Raw genomic sequence first — 24,685 nt, forward strand, 5'->3', positions numbered from 1 at the left:
AGAATGTGAACCCCACCCGGTCCTGCTCCCAGCCAGAGTTCAGTCCTTCTAGAACTGGGCCATCTGCTCGCCAATTCCCCAGAGCCCTGGAGGCACCACCTTCACTTCTCTCCACTGGGGCTGGCTTAGGTGTCTGCTCCTTTCTGGTTCCTCTGCCCTGCCCCCAGATCCCACCCCTCGGCAGGCACCCACGTGCCTGGCTCCATGACGCAGCAGCTGCAGTCTCCTCTTATCAGGGCTCCCCTGTGGGTTGGGGTGGCTCCATTTGTTTAAGACTTAGTCCTGAGGAGCCCCAGCCCCCATGACGTCAAGATTGGCTCCATATAAGGTGAGGGGTGCACAGCCCATGGTCCCCAAGCAACACCCAGCTCCGACATGGCCCAGATGGTCCACAGCCTCTGCTCCACCTTTGGCCTCCAGTGCTGCCTCCTCTTCCTTCTAGCTTCTTGGGAGGCAGGTAAGATGCCCACAGTGGGTACAGAAGACAGAAACGGCTTGTTTCTTAGTGCTTATAGGGTTGGACAACAAATAGGAATGAAGGGAGCGGGCACAGGGCTGCTACAGACAGTTGTCTAGAGTGTTCTCTGCTCAAGTTTGTTGGCTAAGGGACATGTAGTAGGAGATGAAATCCAGCCTGTGCTCTGCTCTTTAAAACATGGCTCACAGGGCTGCACCCATCCAGAAGGGGTTTCAAGTTTGCATAAAGACACTGTAGAGGGTGGCAGCCCTGTGTGGTGGGCGTAGGCACCTGACATTCGTTGAACACCAACTCCAGCTCCGTGCACGGAATTCACAGCTGCTCATGGTGCTTTCTTTCTTCTTCTTCTTCTTCTTTTTTTTTTCTTTTTTTGAGATGGAGTCTCGCTCTGTCGCCTAGGCTGGAGCGCAGTGGCGCAATCTTGGCTCACTGCAGCCTCCGCCTCCCGGGTTCAAGTGATTCTGCTGCCTCAGCCTCCTGGGTAACTGGGATTACAGGCACCTGCCACCATGCCTGGCTAATTTTTTGTATTTTTACTAGACAGGATTTCATCATGTTGGCCAGGCTGGTCTCAAATGCTTGGCCTCAAGTGATTTGCCTGCCTCGGCCTCCCAAAGTGCTAGTATTACAAGTGTAAGCCATCACGCCCAGAGACTCATCTCATCTCAGCATCCCCTGAGGTGGCTAATAATATCCCATCTTATAGTTGAGGAGAGTGGACTCAGAGTGATTATGCCCCATATCTCACAGCTAGAGGGAGGTAAGCAGGGATTCCACCTCCACTGCCCCCAGCCCTGGGGGACAGGTGGAACTTCTCTCTTGAGAGCTCTGTTTTGTGCAGACCTAGTTTCCAGTCCTGACTCTGACCCATTTGGCTACTCTGGCCTTCCACACCATCTGTAAAATGGGCTGGATGCTGCTGCCCAGCCGTACCAATATTTGTTGCCTACAGAGCATTTACATGGCACCAGGTGTTGCTCTAGGGACTTCATCCACGTTTACTCATTTAATCCACATGGAAACTCAGAAAAGTGTGCATCAAAGGCTCTGTCCCTGTCTTACAGTTGGAAAACATCTCAGGGCTTTGATGAGAAAATGAGTATGGACACGTTTGATGAACAAAACAAACCCTAAAGATAAGAAGAAATTGTGAAATTAGTTCACTTAGTCAAGAAACGGACTGCAACTGAACCCAGGGAGCAGAGATGCTAAACGCAGGGGCGGTGTGGAGGGCCTGGGCAATTTGGAGGAGGGTCTCCACAAGGCAGATGTACAGCAGCAGATTCAGCAACACTGTCTACCCACTGGACAGTCATCCAAGGACAGAGCCATCCACAGTAACGGTGCTGATGATCTGGAACCGGGGCTGGGACAGTTGTGAGTCTGGAAGTCTCCTCCAAGCAGTACTGGGGGCAGGGCAGGTAGGCAGCACCTTCTCCTTCCAGTAGTGCAGACAGAGGGTGATGTTAGAGGCAGTGCCCCTTCCCTGAGCACAGGCAGGTTGCGGCCAGGGGCGGAGGCAGGGGCAGGTGGGTGGTGAATGGCGGGGACTGAGGAATCTTTGAGCTGCCTCTGAAAGATATCAGCAGTGCGTCCTGTCTGTGCCCTGACTTGATGTCTGTCTCCCCTACCTTGAGGGTCTGGAGACAGAGGCACCAGAGCTGCCCAACACCTCCTGGCCCCATCTCGCCTGCCTTTCCTTCCCCTTCCCCTCAGGCGGATTGTCCTCTGACTGCTCTCTCCTCCTTCCATCTTGCAGCTTAAGGAAGAGGAACCTGCAGGGGGCGGAAGGGAATCCACTCCATACACAGTAGCTCTGAGATTTGCTTCAGGGCAGAGATCTGAATTCCAAAGATTTCGATGGGGCCATGTGGGCGTGGTCTCAGAGAGGAGATAGGCGTGGCAGGGCGGGATGGAGACAGGGGTGGGGAGGACAAGGGGAGCTGGCTGCTCCCATTCTGCGGATTTTGAAGACAAGAGCGAGTAGGTGACAGGTGGGGATGGCTTGAGGCTGGGCTTGGGTTGTGATGAGGTCGGGTGGAACTGGAGTATGAATCAGGGCTAGTCCATGGCTGTGCCCAGCAGAGAGAGAGGCCTGGGCAGGATGGGAAGAGGGACAACTGGGATGGATGAAGCCCTTTAGTCTATCATTCTGGTGAGGGGGCCCTGACATTTGTCCACAGGACCAGTCAATACGCAGACAGATAACTAGATCCTGGAACCCCAGAGTCTGCATCATGCAGTCACAGAACCATGGGTACAGTCTAGATTAAATCATCAGAGGGAGGCACAGGTGCAGTCTAGGTTAAATCATCAGAGGGAGGCACAGGTGCAGTCTAGATTAAATCATCCGAGGGAGCACAGGTGCAGTCTAGATTAAATCATCCGAGGGAGCACAGGTGCAGTCTAGATTAAATCATCCGAGGGAGCACAGGTGCAGTCTAGATTAAATCATCCGAGGGAGCACAGGTGCAGTCTAGATTAAATAATCAGAGGGAGGCACAGGCACAGTTCAGATGAACTCACCTGAGGGAGCACAGGTGAGTCAGGAGATGGGAATTGGGACTGGGGTCCTTGGAAGAATCTAACAAGAACATTTTCCTATAACAAATGCTATTTGATTTAATTTCTGTAACACAAATAATGTATGCTCATTGTAGAAAATGGAAAATAGAAAAAATCAGAAAGAAAAATAAAATCTCTCTGTATACTCCCTAGTCCCCAGGCAATCATTTGATTATATCTCCCTTTAGCTTTCCTTTTTTTTTTTTTTTTGTAGAGACAAGTCTCGCTATGTTGCCCAGACTGGTCCTCCTGCCTCAGCCTCCCTAAGTGCTGGGATTATAGGTGTGAGCAACTGTGCCCACCAGTTTTCTTTTTCTATGTCTGTGTTTTAAGCCACTTATTGAATTAATACTGTATAGATATTTTAACAGGCATTACCCACATTATTGCAAATGGAGCATGCCATTTATGGGGGTAAGGATACCAGGAAACACTAGAGATGCTCTTTTGGGAGAGCGTGCTCTGACAGAGACTCCAAGGCGTGAGTCACTTAGCAAGATGTTCTCTCTTCCTCCCTCCCTCCCTCCCTTGCCTTCCTTCCCTTTTTCTCTTTACCTCCCTCTCTCTCCTTCCTCTCTTTCTCTCTCTTTCTTTCCCTTTCTTTCCTTTCATTCTTTTTCTTCTTCCCTCCCTCCCTCTCTCTCTCTTTTCTTTCTTTCTCTTTCTTTCTTTCTTTCTTTCTTTCTTTCTTTCTTTTTTCTTTCTTTCTTCTTTCTTTCTTCTTTCTTCTTTCTTCTTTCTTCTTTCTTTCTTCTTTTGACAGACTCTCGCTCTGTGGCCCACGTTGGAGTGCAGTGGCATGATCTTGGCTCACTGCAACCTCCGCCTCCCAGGTTCAACTGATTCTCCTGCCTCAGTCTCCTGAGTAGCTGGGATTACAGGCTGCTGCCACCATGCCCGGCTAGTTTTCATATTTTTAGTAGAGATGGGGTTTTGCCATGTTGGCCAGGCTGGTCTCGAACTCCTGACCTCAGGTGATCTGCCCACATTGGCCTTCCAAAGTGCTGGGATTACAGGTGTGAGCCATTGTGCCCAGCTGATGTCCTCCCTTTCAAATGAGTGAACGAAGCAGATGGCGGGCTTTGGCACTGTGCATCATTTTGATGTTGTGGGATTTGTTCTTATTCTTTTATCCCGACTGAGCATCCATCCACAATGTCTTGTGCTAAAGTTGGATTTTCCCTTCTGCACCTCCTGCCTATTCTTCAATGACCAAAACAGTTCTTTTCAGGCTATGATGGTTGTATGTGGAATGACTATCTCCTGGTGAAAACTTCCTAGGGAAGTAAGTCACTACCAAAGGTAGATCGTCTGGGGAAGACATGCTTCTCTTGTCCTGGGGGTTTACACTGATTTGCCTCTTGGCTGCATCAGGACCAAGGAATCCCTTGAGCTTTACCTCAGCTTTTTACAATCTATGGTTCCACAACTGTTTGATGCAGATCTAAAATTCTAAAATATTGTTATCTGAGTCTAGTTATGGACTGTGATCCTGTGGTTTAATGAGAACTGGGATCCCAGAATTGGTGGGCCAGAGGCCTTCTTTCAACATCTTTTCATCTCAGAGCTCAATTACTTAACAGCGGAAGTTGCCCCTTGGTGTTCCAGCCTGCGGAGGTCACAAATACATTTGGTTTCTACTTAATGTGCATTATGGCCGGGCGCGGTGGCTCAAGCCTGTAATCCCAGCACTTTGGGAGGCCGAGATGGGCGGATCACGAGGTCAGGAGATCGAGACCATCCTGGCTAACACAGTGAAACCCCGTCTCTACTAAAAAATACAAAAAAAACTAGCCGGGCGAGATGGCGGGCGCCTGTAGTCCCAGCTACTCGGGAGGCTGAGGCAGGAGAATGGCGTGAACCCGGGAGGCGGAGCTTGCAGTGAGCTGAGATCCGGCCACTGCACTCCAGCCTGGGTGACCGAGTGAGACTCTGTCTCAAAAAAAAAAAAAAAAAAAAAATGTGCATTATGAGATGTTGTTGGCAAGGCTTCTAAGGAGTTTTCATCAGTCTTGTTCTTTCATTCATTATTCGACAAATATTTACAAAATGCCTCCTATGGACCAGACACTGTTCTAGGCTGGAGACAGTGACAAACAAAACAAATAAAAATCCCTGCCAGGCCAGGCCAGGCCAGGCGTAGTGGCTCATGCCTATAATCCTAATACTTTAGGAGGCTGAGACAAGAGGATCACTGAGGACCATAGTTTGAGACCAGCCTGGCCAACATAGTGAGACCCTGTGTCTTAAAAAAAAGGGGGAGAGGGGCACAGTGGCTCACATTTGTAGTCCTAGCTGGCAGGGGGCTGAGGCGGGGGGATTGCTTGAGCCCAGGAGGTCAGGGCTGCAGTGAGCTGTGACCATGTCACTGCACTCCAGCCTGGTGCAGAGTAAGACTCTGTCTCAAAAACAACAACGACAACAACAACCCTGGCCGGACGTGATGGTTCACGCCTGTAATCCCACCACTTTGGGAGGCTGAGGCAGGCAGATCATGAGGTCAGGAGATCGAGACCACCCTAGCTAACACAGTGAAACCCCGTCTCTACTAAAAATACAAAAAATTAGCTGGGCGTGGTGGCACGTGCCTGTAGTCCCAGCTACTCAGGAGGCTGAAGCAGGAAAATCACTTGAACTTGGGAGGTGGAGGTTGAAATGAGCCCAGATCACACCACTGCACTCCAGCCTTGGCGACAGAGCGAGACTCCGTCTCAAAAAACAAAAAAACAAACAAAAACAAAACCCTTGCCATAGTGTTAATTTAATTGTATTTATCACATATCAGAAAGTGATGATCAGAAAGTGGCCCAGGAATGCAGAGGCTACTGTTTTCAAGAGGGTGGCCACAGCAGGTGAGAGGTAGATGGGGCAGTCAGGAGGGTAGGGCTACTGCTCAGGCTCCCCTTACAACCAGGAGAAGGACAGGGCAAGGCATGAGTTTATTTCAGAGACTACAATGTGGATTCAACAAACATTTAAACAGCTTCTGTGCTCCAGAGTCTGCCATGGTCCATACTTCCTTTAACCCTCACATTCAGCTGGTGCAGTCAGCATCATGGTTATTTACAGTTGAGAACATGGAGCTTCAGAGCACTTAAGCGACCTGAGCAAGAACGCAAAACTGTTGAGGGACTGAGCCTGGACGCCAAACCTGTCCTCTGATTCTTTAAGGCCAGTGGAAATTGCCCTTTGCATTGCTGCCAGCTCATTTATTCACTTGATAGATAGTCATTCATCCCTTATCATGTTTAAAAGCCTCTGGGGCACAGTGAAAAGTCTAATTTTGCCAATTACTTAATTTTTTTGCATCTCCTTTCCCTACCTGTAAAACAGTAAGATCACCATCCTCACTTCACAGGTTCATAATTATTTGATTAAATAAACAAATATATGAACAGCACCTTTCAGGGAGTCCACACATGTCAGTGTCCTTCCTTCTTTAAAAGACTGGGCTGACCTATTGGCTGTGCACTGTGGTCTTCACCAGCAACGAACTGGGCCCAGGAGCACAGATGCATGTTCAGATTCTGTCTCGACCTCTTACTTCCTGGGTGTCCTTGAGAAGATTACTTCCACTCAGAACCTTGTTTCTTCATCTATACAACTGGGAGAATAGGAAATAGTTCTCAACCTCAACAGGTTCTTGTGAAAAGTAAATAAGTTAACGTATGCCCCCACTTGTAGAACCTGCCTGTCTCATTGTAGAGGTCCAGAAAGGTTGCCTGTTGCTATTGTTGTGGGACTATGTCCAGGTCACTTTTCCTCCATGAAATGTAAATTTCTCAGATGTAAAATAGGGGAACTTGACCGCTTCTAAAGAGCCTTGTGGAGCACTGGGAGACCAATCACCATAGAAGAGAATCCAGAAAGAGAATGTGAGGCCACCAGCCACATCCCAGGGCGGGGAAGGTGTCCAATAAACAATAGCTATTACTGGTATTGCTGCCAAGGAGATCACGTAATGGGATTGGGACAGCGGAGTGCAGGCCTGATCATTCAGCTCCCTTCTCTCCCCTCACTCTCAATTCCTTTCAGAGACTTGGGCTTCTCTATTAACCTCACATCCTTCTTGTTCTGCCCATATTTCTTTCAAGGACTGAGCTCCCCAGGCCGATTCTGCCCATCAGCAGGCAGGTGGACTGTGGTTTCTTGTGATTGGGAATAGGTCCAGGTTCTGGTTGCCGCCTTAAGCTAACAGGGACTGGAAACCTCAGTTATGTAACGACACTATCTCTTTCACTCTTTGGTGATCTCTTGGCCTTCACTCTTTTGGCTAGGTATCAGAGACATTTCCTCTGTCTCCATCAGGTTGTTTTTCCATGGAATTAAGGCGTGTATCTGTCCACTGATAGGGGCGTTTTCTCTCACACCCTGTCCTTAAACATAGTCAGTCCCTCCCACAAGCTAGTTGCCTCATTTACTCCTGTCAGGACCCCCAAGCAGATCTCTTTTCCTTTCAAGATGGCCCCTTCATCTATCCCCAGTTGGCTTTAAATGTGTGAAGAGGGGGACCCAGTGCGGTGACCATAAGGGTTGGGTCATCTCATCCATTCCCCTCATCCAACTTTATCACCGAAAGGAAAACTTCCCATCCCTTTCTTCTACTCATCCTCTATTCTTCTTATACATCTCTCACTCACAACCTGTGTCTACCTGCTAATCCCTATGGGAAGTTCTGCCAGAAGTCTTACCTCAATTTCTCACACTGTTACATTTGGGATGGTGTTAGAATGTTATGGAAAAGTGGAGAGTCTAAAGTTTATTCCTGGTCTTCTCAGCTATGCCATGGAAAGGAGACTCCATTCCATAAGTTACAGACCCTAAAGGGGCACCTGCACAGTAAAATGCTAGTCCATACATGCCCTCAAAACCTTACCATTGGATAGGCGTGGCAGGGAGTGGAGGTCGGCAGGCACGCAAACAACTGTAACGTGAAGTTGAAGGTAACAGGACAGAATGATGAATAAAGACCTTTTCAAGCACTGAAATGAAGCTGGATTTAATCTGTTTAGGCAGATCAGAAAAGATGCCCTAAAGCCAGAAGGCCTTGAGATGGAGAGTTGAGGAGATGTGGAAGGGGATGAGGTGGCATGCTTGCTGAAGGTACAGCCTGAGCCCAGGGGCTGGAGGTGAGAATGGGGAGTAGATATCATAGTATTCAAAGGAGACTGACTGGGGAGTCATATTGGGGGGAGCAAAGAGATCCCCTAGAGAAGGAGGTGGGAAGGGGGAGTTGGAGAAGATCATGGGGAAGTTTCTTATTTGCCTCTATCCCTCCACAGGTGCTAATACATTCCAAGAATATCAGAAAACTGGGGAACTCTCAACATCTGATGACATATTTCCCCTCACTCCAGGCCTTGTTTATAGTATCCCTTTGGATCACACTGTTCATTCAGGACAAAGACCTCCAGAGCTCCCTAAATCTACAGAAATCCATGAGCAAAAACGCCACTGCAACACCACACACCATTCTAAGCCAACTGACAAGCCTATGGACAACTCCAAAACCACAGACCACAAAAGCTCTACAGATAATCATGAGGCTCCTCCCTCTTCTGAAGAAAACTCCAGCAATCAAGGGACAGACCCAATGAACCGGAACCAGCGCTCTGTTGATCCTGCTTACTCCACTACCACACATAAAGAATCCTCTGAAGAAAAACATATAACGCCAGCACCCAAGAGCAAAACAAATTGTCATAAGTCCACAACAGGCAAATCAATGGTAACAAGAAAACCAGATAAAATTGGAAGACCTTTGGAAAAGTCCATGAGTCCTTTGGATAATAAAGGTACAACTTCCTTCCACAACTCAGGCAATTCACAGACCAAGCAAAAAAAAATATGTTTTTCAGAAAAAACCACAGCAGCCTCAAAAACAACATACAAGACTACAGGAACCCCAGAAGAGTCAGAAAAAACTGAAGATTACAGAACAACAGTTGCCTCAGACAAGCTCCTGACAAAAACTACAAAAAACATACACGAGATCATATCAGCCAGTGAGACACAATCTCTAGCAAAGCCTACAGAACATGGAGAAAGGACAGCCAACGAGAAGACCACACCATCCCCAGCAGAGCCTACAGAAAATGGACAAAGGACCCCATTTGCCAATGAGAAGACCACATCATCCTCAGCAAAGCCTACAGAACATGGAGAAAGGACCCCACTGGCCAATGAGAACACCGCAACATCCCCAGCAGGGCCTACAGAAAATAGAGAAAGGACAGCCAATGAGAAGACCACACCATTCCCAGAAGAGCCTACAGAAAATAGAGGAAGGACAGCCAATGAGAACACCATACCATCCCCAGTAGAGCCTACAGAATATGGAGAAAGGACACCATCAGCCAATGAGAAGACCATACCATCTCCAGCAGAGCCTACAGAACATGAAGAAATGACCCCATCGGCCAATGAGAACACCACACCATCCCCAGTAGAGCCTACAGAATATGGAGAAAAGACTACAATGGCCAACAAGAAGATCACAGTATCCCCAGAAGGGCCTACAGAACATGGAGCAAAAACTACATTGGCCAATGAGGTCACACCATCTGTAGCAGAGCCTACAGAACATGGAGAAAGGACCACATCACCCAATGACAAGATCACCCCATCTGCAGCAGAGTCTACAGAACATAGAGAACGGACTATATCAGCCAATGTGATCACACCAGCCCCAGCAGAGCCTACAGAACATGGAGAAAGGACCACATTGGCCCATGAGAAGATGACACAAGTCACACAAAAGTCTACAGAACACCCAGAAAAGACCATGTCAACCACAGAGAAAACCACAAGGGCCTCAGAAAAGCCTACACTACACTCAGAGAAGACCAGATCCACCAAAGAGAAAAACACACCAGTCCCAGAAAAGCCTACAGAAAACCCGAGGAACACCACACTGACCACTGAGACCATAAAAGCCCCAGTAAAGTCCACAGAAAACCCAGAAAAAACAGCAGCAGTCACAAAGACTATAAAACCTCCAGTCAAGGTCACAGGAGACAAATCTCTCACTACTACTTCTTCTCATCTAGATAAAACTGAGGTTACTCATCAGGTGCCCACTGGTTCTTTCACCCTCACTACACGTAGAATGAAGTTGAGTTCTATCACATCAGAAGCCCCAGGCAACGTGAGCCATCCACACCTCAATAAAAATGACTCACACAACGACATCCACGCTGGGCAGACGGGGGAGAATGATTCATTCCCTGCATGGGCCATAGTTATTGTGGTCCTGCTGGCTGTGATTCTCCTCCTGGTGTTCCTTGGCCTGGTCTCCTTGGTAAGGGACAGATGTGCCCCATGGAAATCAACCTATGGGATAGGGAATTGGGGACACATTAGGGGTCAGACTTACAGGGAATAATGAATCTAGGAAAAGAGACATGGCAGAAGTGGGAGGAACAGTAATAGAGGGAGAGTTTTGGTGAAAACTAAGGAGAAAGACAATAAATACACAGGAGGTAAAAAGCTGGAACTGGAGAGAAGGCTGTGGCTGAGAATGAAAGGGCGTGAAAGAGAAAGTGTCGGGGTTGGAGAGTCTGGGGTATGAGAATAGGAGGTATAAGGACAAGGAGAATATGGTAGAGGGGGGAACTGGGACTTATGGTATTGGATCTAGAGCTGGAATAAACATCAAGGTTTGGATGGAATCTTGAAAATAGAATGAAGACCTGAGGTGAGTGTTGAGAAAAACAAATCACAGATGGTTCTCATTCCTCCTTTCTTATCCCAATCATAGGTCTCCTATATGATGCGGACACGCCGCACACTCACCCAGAACACCCAGGACAATGACCCAGAGGATGAGGGTGGCCCCAATTCCTACCCAGTCTACCTGATGGAGCAGCAGAATCTTGGCATGGGCCAGATCCCTTCCCCACGGTGATCTTGGAGTAGGAGCCCAGCCCTGGCTCTTCCATGCTCTGCGCCTTTCCTGGATGAGGAACTGGACTCACAATTTCTATTTCCTGGACTACAGGAAGGGCAGAGAATACTGACGGTTACCAGTACTAGCCCTTCCTCTGTTCTTCATTGAAACTGGTTGGGGAATGAAGTGATAAGCAAGGAGGGTGTAAGTTTAGGGGACAAAGAACAAAGAATGAATAATACGAGCAGACATTCTCTGTAGAATGTGATGGTCTGAGAATGAAAAGGTGTTTGATGGACATGTCGGGGGACCAATGCAGAACTGCACTGAGTCCTAAAGAAAGGACAGGAGCCTTAGAAGGCAATGCCCCAGACCGACTTGTGAGTGGGGATTATGAGGAAAGGGAGAGACTGAGGGCAGAGTCTCTGGGTTTCAGGACAGCATTGTTATTTCCATTCACTATTACTTAAGAGTTTGTGTGTAAACAGGCTCATCTCTGAATTCTCAGGACCCTTGCCTCCGCCCCATTTTCTTAATGAAAAAAACAAAACAAACAAACAAACAAAAAAACAGATCCAAGAAGAAAAAAGAATTTATTTCCTTCTCCACTCTCTCCATGCCCTGGAGAAAAAAAAGTTCAGAAGAAATCACAAATCTCTCTCATCCACATGGTTGACCCCTCTTCCTCCCAAATCCCTTAGTTTTCCTAAATGTCTACAGCGTACACCCTGTTGGTTTGGCTTGCTGGGTTGTGGGTGGACACACAAGGAGGGGATTTTTGTTTGGCCAGCAGTCTCACCCACTGATCTCCATCCCAGACCATCCCTGATGGTGTCTCAGCATTTATTTTCCTGTCTCTTCCACCAAAAGTCAGCTGTGGCTTTATCTCGTAAAAGTTACCCATCTTCTCTACCATCTCCATACTCTCCCCTCCCACCTTCACCCCAGATTCCAATTTTCCTGCTTGTAGGCATTTCATCTATGTGTGTTTTCTAGATTTTCTCTCTCTCTTCCTATGGCCATTTCACCTTATTACTGATTGGGCAGAGGGGAAAAGGAGAATGATGATGATAGTTTCCTTCTACTGACCTTTTTTATAATAAAGTAATGATGTTTATAAAGGGCATCATAGTTATTAGACTATCCATTGGGAGAAAGTTCTGACTGGTGTTCCTGGCTCCGGCTGAGACCTTACAGAAGAGGAGGAGCCGGAGGAGCTGGAGGGCAGGACTCGCAATCTATGGAGGGTCAAGAAAGGGGAGGCTGAATTTCTATTGCTCCAAAAATGGCTCCTTTCTGGGTTTAGATAAGAGCCAGCCTCAGTACAAGCCGGGTTTATTCGCATGGTGGCAAAATGAGTAGAAAAACCTGTCAATTAAAAAGCAAGTATTTTAAAGCACCTATTATATACTCTGTTGAGGATATAAAGAAGTATAAGACATAGTTCTCACCTGAGACACAAAGATAGGAAAATTAAAATTAAATAATTTAACAAGAGTTGTCACAAGGTAGGTGCTATACAGAATAAACAACACCCTAATTCATTAAGCCCAACTCCGTGAGTATCTGCTATGCCCCCTATTTATGTTAGGACACCAGTCCTCCTCCAAAACCATTCTGTGCCCATGTCAGTCCCAACAGAAACCTCCCATCACCCATGCAGCCTTGGCTCTCTTACCAGAGGAAGATGGCATCGTCACTAACAGAAAAGATGCCCCACTTTGCTGCCAGGCTCCTAAACGTAACTCCATCCAGAATCAAACAGCGGGGCCACAAGTCACTCACTATCTGTTCCTTTGGGCATCCCCATTTGCTGAAAGCTGGAAACTTATCATGGTCAGTAATCCCAACCCTGACACTGATGTCATTGAACTATCTGGCCCTGGCTGGGCTGGGAAGGCCCTTATTACTGAATCTCCCACCAGAAACCCACTCTGCTAAGGGCAAGATTGAAGCTTGACTCTCAGAGAGGGGGCATGCCAGGAGGTAGAGGGACACCTGGGTTCCGGAAGGGGCTGGAGAGCCCTCGAGAAAAGGAGGAAGACGCCTGGATTTTAGTTATCTGGGCAGGTGGTGACTCAGCCTGTGGCATCTGCCAGGACAGGAGTGTCTCTCTGCCCTGGGAGGGATGCAGAGTCCCCTAAACTCAGCCTGGACTCCAATTCAAAAACAAAACGAAATAAAAACACCTCTGCCCCGAAAGTCCTAAATACCCAACCGGACAGACCCCTCTTCTATCAAGACACCAAAATGCAGCACTAGGGGTCAAACGGAGATGGAGAGGTTCTTCGCCCGGCAAAAGCGGACTGTGGGCCTCGGGGCGCGGCGGGTGTCTCCTTCCCACTCCTCTCCCCTCTCCGTTCCCAGCTCATTTTCACTTTGAAATCCCGGCGGAAATCCTTTAACAGGCTCCCTCATTGGGCCCTCATTAGGGATAATTACTTAATGAGTAGGACAGGAGGGAAAGCGCTCCCTCAGCCCCCGGGGAGGACACCTAGGGAGAGCGAGTGCCCCGAGGGCAGGCGGCGGCCGGGGCGCCGGAAGCTTCTGTCCCGGCGGAGTTGGAGACCGGACTCCGGCTCCCCGAGACTGCGGTCCTCCCTCATTCTTCCGGGTTCCACTTTGCGGGCGGCTTCTGATCTCTCGCGGACAGCGCAAATTTGTGGTTCGAGGCCGCCGCTCCCGCAGCGCTCCAGCCCGACAGCGCCGAATCCCCTCCTCCCAGCTCAGTTCCCCGGGAAGGGGGGCCCGCACTGACAGGCCTGGGCGTCGCTCCTACCCCCGAGACATTGGCCATAAAACTGACGCACGTTTGTGATGTGCTTTCACTTACATCGCACCTGTGAACCTCCCATCACCCTGCGAGTTATGAGGCCTGTTTTATAGATGAAAAAATCGAGGCTCAGAGAAGACCCCTGTTCAAACCCACACGGCTCCTATGGAACAGAAGACTTGCTTTATTTTCTCCATTCACTTTGTTCCTCAGTGGAGCCAGGTTCTAACACCGAGGCAGCCCCATCTGGATGGGTGGGTTGTTATATAGACCACCTAAGGAACAGGGTATAATTTAGATTTGCGAGAGTGTGTCCAGCCTCTTCTTCCAGAGTCCAGGCCTCCCTTTCCAGTCCCTTGAACGTCCAGAGTCGTCTTCTGGCCTCACCGCCAGTATCCCAGGGCAGGGTTTTTTTCTGCCAGCCTCTGTCCCGGGACACACATTAACTGGCCTGACACTCACAGGCTCTGCAACCTCCCCTCATAGTGCCCAGCTGTCCCTGGAGAGGTGCTGGCACAATAAGGTGATCCAATGATTTGGGACACAGTAACCTCCATTTTTCTCCCCTCTGCCTCCTACAAAGGCCTCTGTCCCAGAAATGAGACATCCCCAGAGAAAACCGGTTTCTGCTGACCTGTGGCTGGGAGGGTGGGTCTCGTCTCCTCTCACAGATTTGATCCCCTTGTTCTCTCCTGCTCCCTGCTTCTTCCCTCATGTTGTCAGGGCCTTAAGATGCCCCTCCCTGGAGAGGGAGGGTCCAGAAGTTGTGACCTCCCCTGCCTCGTGGCAACTATAAATGCCACAGCTATGGTCAAGTCAGAAAAGAAATTGAGCCAGACATTGTGGGAGCAACCCTCAGAAACCAGGAATCCAGCGTTCCCAGTCCCCACTGTCTTGGAACCTACCCCAACTCATCTTACTCATCCCAGAACCCTGCTCCTGGCAAGTTTTTAATTCTTCCTGCAATTTCACGTCCCATTGAGACACCAGGCATCAAGGCCCCCTCTGGCACCCATCTCCGCTCTAGAACCCAGGCACTCTAGATAACTTCCCACGTGGATTATTCCGAGATGAGGTGAGGGAAATTACCTCCCACCTCCTGCATCCAGGTGATGCTTCTCTTTGGAATCTTAATTGGTAAGTGAATTATCAATTGGAGAGGACACGAAGGACACAAGTCTGAAGGAGACAAGGGTTCCTATCCCATTGTTTGCTTATTCTCATTTTTTCAGCGAAAGCAAAATGCAAGCAAAGGTGAACTTTTTCACCCTTCTGCAAGTCAGTACTAACCACGATTTTGGACCCCCCCCCTTTACTTTGCAACAAACCCACCATCATCCTCCCCTTCCAATGCTCCGCTGTAAGCATGAACGCAAACAGCTGCATTGTATTTCGTGGGTTTAATGGCTGCTCGACAAATCCTTTGTATCTAACTTGAAAATTCTAGTTTCAGCATCATCCTTAAATCCTTATTACAGCTAGGCTCCAGGTTTAAAGCCAAGCCAAATGAATATATCACTTACAGAAATACTGCCTAAATTAAGATCCTCAGCCGGCCTTCATAATCGCCGGATAGAGACAAGTAGGCATCCTGGGATCCCAGAGATACAGCAACTATGTATGGGTTTTGTATTAGCCTGGAGACCTAGAGAGAAGTTCAATCTGCATTCCCGTTTTCCTAGCCACTTTACCTAATTCCTCTTCTTGCTGCCTTCAGTGTTTCTTCCACGTTTCAAGTTTGTCTACCTAATGACTACAACCACAATGTCAGGCAGATTTATAAAGCCCCTTCACTTCCACTGTAGGATAAAATGCCATAAAAGGAAAGTGAGAAAGAGTTGTTTGATTAGAACAGAAACAGCCCTAGACTAAATAGACTGCTTTGTGTTTTCTCTTAGGTCTGTTGCCGGGGTTCTCTCGCGTGTGGAATTGGTAGATTTTTGGTCTCGCTGACCTAGAGAATGAAGCTGCAGACCCCCGCAGCACGTGTCACAGTTCTTAAAGATTGTTCTCCAGAATGTGTTCCATTACAGACGTTCGCACGCGTCTGGGGCTTTATTCCTGTTGGTAGGTTCGTGGTCTACTCTGACAAAAACAAAGCTGCAAACCTGTGTGGTGAGTGTTAGCGGAAAACAGCGTTCTCTGGAGTTTTATCATTCTCCCCAGTGGATTCGTGGTCTGCGCTGACAGGAGCAAAGCTGCAGACCCAAGTGGTGAGTCTTAATGACCTATAAAGACAGCGTATCTGGAGTTTTTCATTCTCCCCAGTGGATTCGGGATTCGTAGCCTCAGTCAAGCTTTAGGAGCAAGGCTACAGACGGCTACGGCGAGTGTTACAGCTCCTAAAGCCAGCATACACTCAGAGAGTAACCAACAACGATATTACAAACGATGGGGGGGAGGAGGGAAAGCACCCACAGCACGGAAAAAAACGAAGCGCTTTGCCAATGGCTCGCTCAGGCAGCCTTTTATTCCCTTATCTGGCTCCACCCACATCCTACTGATTGGTCCACTTTACAGAGAGCTGATTGGTCTGTTTTGACAGAGTGCTGATCGGTGTATTTACAAACCCTGAGCTAGACGCAGAGTGCTGATTGGTGCGTTTACGATCCCTGAGCTAGACATAAAAGTTCCCCAAGTCCCCACCAAACTCAGGAACCTAGCTGGCCTCCGTCGGTGAACATTGCAGCGTGGTCGCCGCCAGAGCTGCCGGCTTAATCCCGGGCCGTGCACTTGCGTTTCTCAGGTCTTGGATGGTTGACTGGACCGAGCGACGTGGAGCAGGGGACGGCGCTCATCTGGGAGGCTCGGGCCGCGCGGCGAGCCCACCGCGGGGAGGGGTGGGGTGTTCGGGGACGGTGGGCTTCAGGTCCCGAGCCCTGCCTCGCGGGGAGGCAGCTGAGGCTCGGCGAGAACTTCAGCGCAGCGCCAGTGGGCCGGCACTGCTGGGGGACCCGGCGCATCCTCTGTTGTGTTGACCCGGGTAGTGAGCCCCTCACTGCTCTGGGCTGGCGGGGCTGGCCGGCCACTCTGAGTGCGAGGTCTAGCTCAGCTCTTACCCGCGCCCGCCGGAACTCGCGCTGACCTAGAAGCGCGCCGCGCGCAGCTCCGGTGCCAGCCCGCGCCTATCCCTCCATACTTCCCAGCAAGCAGGCTCCAGTCTCGGCCAGCCCAGAGAGGGGCTTTGGCGGGTTGAAGGCTCCTCGAGCGCCGCCAGAGTGGACGCCGAGGCTGAGGAGGCGCCGAGAGCAAGGGTTGTGAGCACGTTGCCACCTCTCACACACTGCTCTATCCCAGGCACTCTTCTGGAGACTGCCTTGCACATCCTGTTCTTTTTCTTCTCCCTGCGTCTCTGTGAGCTTGTTCATTTTAAAAGGCCCAAATTATTACTGCAACAGGCAACTTCCAGACTCATACTGCTACCTTGGCTCTGAAAACCAGTCCTTTATTTTCAGATTTTTTTCAATAATATCTTCACTTGGATGTTATGTCATATTGAACATGACATTCATGTGTTCATCTGGCAAACATTTTTGAGCATCTACTCTGTGCTAGTTTTGAAGATAAATTAGTGAACAAAGCAGCAACAGCCCCTGCTTTCAAAGAAGCTCAAAGTTCACTAGGAAAGGCAGAGATCACACAAAGAAGGCATATAATAAAAGAGAGGCACAGGTGTGCAGAATACTGTCAGGCCCCTTCTCGTCTTCCCACCATCAAGTCTAAAAAGCTGCCGTCATTAGCATCCATTCTCCCCCACTAACATCGGAGTGTTGGTGCACTGTGGCTCTGGCACCCCCATCCCACCTCTCCTGCCTTCTTCATGGGCTTTTTCCCCTTCCAGTTTTTACTTCTTCCTCTACAGGCTCCTTCCCATCACCAGCCAAATAAGCCCTAAGCGGTATGCACAGGAAGCACCCAGAGGAGAGTATTTTTAAAAAGTAGATTCCCAAAGGCCTGGCACGGTGGCTCACGCCTATGATCCTAGCACTTTGGGAGGCCTAGGTGGGCGGATCACGAGGTCAGGAGTTTGAGACCAGCCTGGACAACATAGCGAAACCCTGTATCTACTAAAAATACAAAAATTAACCAGGCGTGGTGGAGCACACCTGTAATCCCAGCTACTCGGGAGGCTAAGGCAGGAGAATAACTTGAACCTGGGAGGCAGAGGTTGCAGTGAGCTGAGATGGTGCCACTGCACCCCAGCCTGATTGACAGAGTGAGACGCTGTCTCAAAAAAATAATAGATAAATAAAATGGAGAGGTCCATTGGATGCAGTGGTTCAGGCCTGTAATCCCAGCACTTTTGGAGCACAAGGTGAGAGGATTGCCCAAAGCTAGGAGTCAGAGACCTGCCTGGGCAACATCACGAGATACTGTCTCTATAAACAAATAAAAAAAAAATTATCAAGTTCCTCAGGCACTCCTGATGTGGTCCAGGGACACACTTTGGAAAGCTCTGCTCTGCTTAACAGACCCCCACCCACATCTTTTCAGCCCTGCCCCCATCAGCTCCTCTTCATCACCAAGCCTCTTCAAACAATCCCCTACAACACTATCTTCATGTCCTTGTCGCATACTCTCTGTATGTATTTTTTCTGCAAGTTTTACCAGAGCAATCCATGTATAAAGAGTCCAGTAGTTCCATAGACTTATTGCAAAAACTAGCAAGGATGCACCCTCCCCCTTTTCATGTCCGATTCCTGTTCTTCAGAGGAAACGACTTTTAACTTTTAGCTTTTTATCCCAGTATTTGCATGTACAGATTTAAACATCGTGTCCATATTGTATTGCAATTCATAGATTTTTTTGAATGAGACCTTAAATTGCATCTTTTATTGAGCTAAAGAATATTTAAGGCTCAAAATAGCTTCCTGTCCCAATTTCACCTCTGAAAGGACTTACTAATTTAAATATATCTACTATGAACAGTGTCCCCCCTAAAGACGTTTAAGTCTTTTTTCTATTTTTTTTTTTTGAGACAGGGGCTTGCTGTGTCATCTAAGCTGGAGTGTAGTGGCACAATCATAGCTCGCTGCAGCCTTGATCTCCCAGGCTCAAGTGATCCTCTCGTCTCAGCATTCACCCCTCCCAGAGGCTGCCACCATGTCCAGCTAATTTTCTTTTTGTTTTAAATTTTAGTAGAGACCATGTCTCACTATGTTGCCCAGGCTGGTCTTGAACCCCTGATATCAAGTGATCCTCCTGCCTTGGCTTCCCAAAGTGCTGGGATTATAGGCATGAGCCACAGTGCCCAGCTCATATGTTGAAGTCTTAATCATCAGTGTGACTATATCTGAAGATAGGGTGTTTAGGAAGTAATTAAAGTTAATGGGGTCAAAAGAGTGGTGCCCTAATTCAATGGAACTGTGGTCTTATCAAAGGAGAGAGTTCTTTCTGTCTTCACTATGTGAGGACTCAGCAAGAAGGCAGTCATCTGCAATCCAGAAAGGAACCCTGACACGGAACCGAGTTGTCCAGTACCTTAATCTTGGACTTCACAGCCTCCAGAACTGTGAGAAAACAAATTACCATTGTTTAAGACACACAGTCTGTGGTATTTGCTATAGCAGTCCAAGCTGACTAAGACAGTATCCAATATCATGGAGGGATACATTTTCTTTTCAAAACAAAACCAAATTTTTTTTTAAATTCTAATTTTTAAAAATCAGTAAACTTAATTTTAGCAATAATCATAAAATAAAATGCAAAGGAAATTTTGTAAGTTACATGACCCAAGAGAAAAGAATATCCATACCTATTGTTTCATTTGTTTAAAACATAATTTATCTAGAATTTGGCTCATAAGTTTTAAAATAAACTGTATGAAAACCTGACAGTCCATTTACTGTTAACTCCTGCTTATGTTTTAGGAAAGCTCTTATGGAAAGAAAAAAATGCTTTCCAGGTAGCAGACACAGATAGGTTATTTGGAGAACTGATAACTAAAAATTAGAGTCTTTTTTTTTTTTTTTTTGAGACTGAGTCTTGTTCTGTTGCCCAGGCTGGAGTGCAGTGGCGTGATCTTGGCTCACTGCAACCTCTGCCTCCCGGGTTCAGGCAATTCTTCTGCCTCAGCCTCCCAAGTAGCTGGGATTATAGGCACGCACCACCACGCCTGACTAATTTTTTGTATTTTTAGTAGAGACGGGGTTTCACCATGTTGGCCAGGCTGGTCTTGAACTCCTGACCTCAGGTGATCCACCCACTTGAGCCTCCCAAAGTGCTGGGATTACAGACATGAGCCACCATGCCCAGCCTTAGAGTCTTTATTAGCATTCAAAACCATGGATGCAATGAAGTGTGGAGTACTCTTAAACAAGCTCCATGTCCATGAAATGCCATGTCAGAATTTTTCCTTTCCTTTTTGCATAGCAAAATACTTGCACAATCCCAAATATTTGTCTTCCTGAGCAACAGCGACAAAGTTGATGCCACCAGGCTTGGCCAGGGTAGCTGTTGATTTTCCTTTCTTCCTCCTCCTCTTCTCCTCCTCCTTTTTCTTCTGATTCTTCTTCCTCTTCCTCTTCTCTCTCCCTCCTCTGCTTTCTCCTCCTCCTTCTTCTTATTTTCTTAACCATGATAAAATATACACAACATACAATACACCATTTTAACCATTTATAAGAGTAAAGTTTAGTATCATTAAGTACATTCATGTGGTTGTACAATCATCCCTGGTGATTTCTTCCTGATACTGTGTCCCAGAACTACTAAATTCACGCTGAGTTTAGCATAATCATTGCCCATGTACTTGAAAAGTGGAGTTACTGACCTCTGATGCGTAACTTGGTCTTGCTGGGCAAACCCTTCTGGAAGCTGTTCTAGCACAGCTCAGCTGCCACTTCCATGGACTCCTGCTATGCTGGAGCTCTCCTGACACAGCTTTCCCAGCCACACAGTCATTGTTATGTAGAGGAGCTAATACTTGAGCGGCTGTTTTCTTACAGTTGGATAACTCTGTTTCCTTATAAATATTTTTGTTTCTAAATAGAGAGTGCTGTCCCATCAATCCTGCATCCTTATACTAGCACTCCTGAGGCTTTTCCTAACAATTCAGCCGTGTGTTGAAGCATTCCACACTTTTAAATGCATTGCTGTTTGTTGGTATAATTATACAGCCTTTTCTGGGTCTACATTTTCTCTGAGCTTTCCAGCTTGCTCCAATGCCTCTGAGGTTGCTGTGTCAGGGCTGCTGTTTTTTAGATCCATCACAGGCTGGTGGTTTCTGTATTTCCTTCAATATTGTGCCAACTAGGTTGGGCATGGTGGCTCATGCCTGTAATCCCAGCACTTTGGGAAGCTGAGGTGGGCGGATCACCTGAGGTCAGGAGTTCAAGACCAGTCTGGCTAACATGGTGAAACCCCATCTCTACTAAAAATATAAAAATTAGCCTGGCGTGGTGACGTGTGCCTGTAGCCCCAGCTACTCAGGAGGCTGAGGCAGGAGAATCACTCAAACCCGGGAGGCGGAGGCTGCAGTGAGCCAAGATTGCACCACTGTACTCCAACCTGGGCAACAAGAGTGAAACTCCGTTTCAAAAAAAAAAAAAACAAGAAAACATTGTGGCAACTTGCTCGGAAATGCTGCTTTTCCATATTGAGAAGGGCACTGTCAGAATACGGCTTCCACTTTAAAAAACCAGTCTGCAGGTATTTCTTTGCTTTAGGCCTCTCATTTCTCTTTTGGTCCTGCACATGGTCCTGCATGGAGGATGGGAGAGACTTTTCCTTTTGGCCCCTGAAAGAGTCCCAGTCAGCTATGCATAGGTTTTTCATTTTGGACATCATCTGTTTACTTATTCATGGTTTGTCTCCCTTATTTGAATATAAGCTCTGTATCCACTTTTCAGTCACTGTGTCCCATGCCTGGCACATCATGTGGTCCATAGAAAGTTCTTAAGGAATATGTTTGAATAAATGATTGAGGAGGCCTGGATGCAGAGAGTGTATATTAGAGAGAAACCAAGATTAATCCCCCAGGTTCTTCTCTAATCCCTTCCCAGTGCTACCACTTGATCTAGTACTTTATACTAGAAAAGTAAATAAATGAAAGTAAGAAAGACAGGAAGGAAGGGAGGAAGAAAGGAAGGAAGAAGGAAGGAAGAAAAGAAGGTAGGAAGGAAGAGAAAGAAGGAAAGAAAAAGAAAGAAAGAGAAAGTGAAAGGAAAGGAAAAAAAAAAAGAAATCTTCTCAAGGACTTTTCCCCCTGGTATTTCCTTGTGTCTCTTTACAAACTGCCTAACTCATCAACTCATCAACCTTGACCACCTGAAGAGGCTGGACAAAATCTGGCCTCCTGTGAATTACACCCCGGAGCCCTGGGATGGTATGTGAGAACCTACAGGCTCTCCTCAGGCAGGAATCGTGTGCTGAATGTCCCAAAGAGTGATGGAGGGCTTGCACCAGAGTGTCTCTGCTCAAGCTGCCCTCTTATGACCTCCTTGTCACTTCCACCCAGGCAAGGGGATTCTTCTGATCAGTCCAGATGACCTGGATGAGGTTCGTTCTTTCTTTCTTTCTTTCTTTCTTCTTTCTTTCTTTCTTTCTTTTTCTTTCTTTCTTTCTTTTTTTTTTTTGATGGAGTTTTGCTCTTGTTGCCCAGGCTGGAGTGTAATGGCGTGATCTCGGCTCACTGCAACCTCTGCCTCCCAGGTTTAAGCGATTCTTCTGCCTCAGCCTCCTGAGTAGCTGGGATTACAGGCATGTGCCACCACACTCAGCTAATTTTGTATTTTTAGTAGAGACGGGGTTTCTCCACGTTGGTCAGGCTGGTCTCAAACTCCCAAACTCAGGTGATCTGCCCGCCTCGGCCTCCCAAAGTGTTGGGATTACAGGTGTGAGTCACTGTGCCTGGCCCTGGATGAGGTTTTCAAACAACACAGTTTCCCCTAATCTGGTGAGATCCAATTATCCTTAGTGTTATAACACACAGAGAGATAATGTGGAGCCTCCTTAACATAGATTAGGTTTCATTTCACCCAGGCAAGTACAGTGCCAAAAAACGTTGTGGCGGAAAGGACAAAGTGCCAAGCAGATTGATCAAGTGACTCATCCACTACAGAAGCATAGCTGAATCAGCAACCGGGCCCTTAGCTGCCAGAGAAAACTGCAAATGCTGCGCCTCTAAAATACATGATTCCAAATAAAAGGTAACGACACCAGTAGTTCTGCTGATTTAAAGGAAACAAGAAAGAGATATGCATAATGCTCCTAATTAAATATCAAAAATATAAAGGTGGGTGTCATATTTGACTAAAAATTGATATTTTTCAGGGAGGACTATACCCCCAGGGCCCACCACAGCCTTTGAGACCATGGTGGAGTCTGTGTCCACAATGGGTTCAACCACGGGCTCTGAGAGTACCTCGACCTCTGAGATCATCACCGCCTCCACCATGGACTGTGTGACCTCCATAGGCTCAGAAGCCACCACAGCTATTGTTGCAGCCTCTGAGATTACCACACCCTCCACCACAGCATCTGTGCCACTGTGGCCTCTACTACCAGCTCTGAGAGCAGCACAGCCTCCGGCACAGCCTCTAAGATCATCACGTCATCTACAATGTCTGTGTCAGCCACAGCCTCCAGCACAGCCTCTGAGATCACCATGAGCTCTGCAACCATCTCAGTCTCCTCCACAGCGTATGAGACCATCAGGTTCTCCACTGCAGTGTCTGAGCCAGTGACAGTCTCTATCCCAGCCCTTGAGTCCACCCTGGCCTTCACCACGGTCTCTAACACCACCACATCTTCCACGGTAACACCTGTGCCCACCACAGCTTCTACCTCAGGCTCTAAGAACACAACAGCCTGTGAGGCCACCATGTCTGAAACTACCATTGCTGCCATCACAGCCTCTGAGGACACTACAGTCTCCACTCAAACCTCTGTGATAACTGCAGAGTCTGTGCCCCACACAGCCACTCCAACACCTACTGACACCACCACAGCATCTGTGTCCACCACAGTCCCTAAGAACAACACACCATCCGTGATATCATCTACCCCTCCACAGCTCCCAACACAGCCTCCAACACCATGACCACAGCCTCCGAGACCACCATGACCTCTACAATAACATCTCTGCCCACCACAGTCTTCACCACAGCCTCTAAAATCACTGCAGGCTCTGAGACCCCACAGCCTCCCCCCATCGCAGACTCTGAGACCGCTACAATCTCCATAAAAGCCTCTGGGACAACTGTAGAGTCTGTGCCCTCTACAGCCACTCCAACACCTGCTGAGACCACCACAGCATCTGTGCCCACCACAGCCTCTACCATGGGCTCCGAGAACACCAGATGCTACACAGTATCATCTGTGCCCACCACAGCCTTCGCTACAGCCTCTGAAAGCAGCACAAGCTCTGAGACCATCACAGCCTCCACCTCTGCCACTGAAGCGACGACAGCCATGACCACAGGCTCTGAGACCGCTATGGTCTCCACCAAAGCTCCTGTGACAACTACACAGTCTGGATTCTCCACAGTCACCATAATGCCTGCTGAGACCACTACAGCGTCTGTGTCCACCACAGCCTCCACCACACTCTATCAGAATACCATAGACTCCGTGACCAAGTCTGTGCCCACCATGGACTCTACCATAGCCTCCAAAAGCACCACTCTCTCCAAGATAACATCTGTGCCTACTGCAGTCTTTATCAAAGCCCCTGAAACCGCCACAGGCTCTGAGATCACTCTGGCTTCCATCACAGCCTCAGGAACCACTGTAGTCTGTGACCACATTGGCCTCTAGCAAAGATTCTGAGATTCCCACAGCCTGAATGATAACCTCTGTGCCTACCATAGCTCCCACCTCAGCCTCTGAAACTACTGAGGCCTTCTCCACAGCCTCTGACATCACCACATCCTCTTTCAAAATATTTGTGTCCACCACATCCTAGCCTCCACTATGGCCTTTGAGGCCATGTCAGCCTCTGAGACCCCCGCTACCTCCACAATAGTGTCTGTGCCCACAA

The 24,685-nt window shown here is 48.1% G+C and overlaps 2 protein-coding genes and 1 long non-coding RNA gene across 3 annotated transcripts; 2 read left to right on the plus strand and 1 right to left on the minus strand.

The window, feature by feature from the left end:
* Positions 1-335: 335 nt before the first annotated feature.
* Positions 336-12,055, plus strand: MUCL3 (mucin like 3). The gene is made up of 3 exons (XM_033219595.1): positions 336-457; positions 8,326-10,343; positions 10,803-12,055. Exons 1-3 carry the CDS (start codon positions 376-378, stop codon positions 10,947-10,949), a joined length of 2,247 nt encoding a protein of 748 aa, XP_033075486.1. The 5' UTR covers positions 336-375; the 3' UTR covers positions 10,950-12,055.
* On the minus strand, positions 5,789-12,697 carry LOC117088443. The gene is made up of 3 exons (XR_004439232.1): positions 12,610-12,697; positions 10,206-10,375; positions 5,789-6,365 (listed from the first exon to the last, which is right to left on the minus strand). It is a non-coding gene; the product is annotated as an uncharacterized LOC117088443 (long non-coding RNA).
* Positions 12,698-23,742: 11,045 nt separating this feature from the next.
* Positions 23,743-24,462, plus strand: LOC117088516 (mucin-22-like). The gene has a single exon (XM_033219811.1). The coding sequence runs from the start codon at positions 23,743-23,745 to the stop codon at positions 24,460-24,462; it is 720 nt and encodes a 239-aa protein (XP_033075702.1).
* The last annotated feature ends 223 nt before the right edge of the window (positions 24,463-24,685 follow it).

This window comes from Trachypithecus francoisi, unplaced genomic scaffold (assembly GCF_009764315.1).
Source record: "Trachypithecus francoisi isolate TF-2019V2 unplaced genomic scaffold, Tfra_2.0 Lachesis_group10, whole genome shotgun sequence".
Lineage (NCBI taxonomy): Eukaryota > Metazoa > Chordata > Mammalia > Primates > Cercopithecidae > Trachypithecus > Trachypithecus francoisi.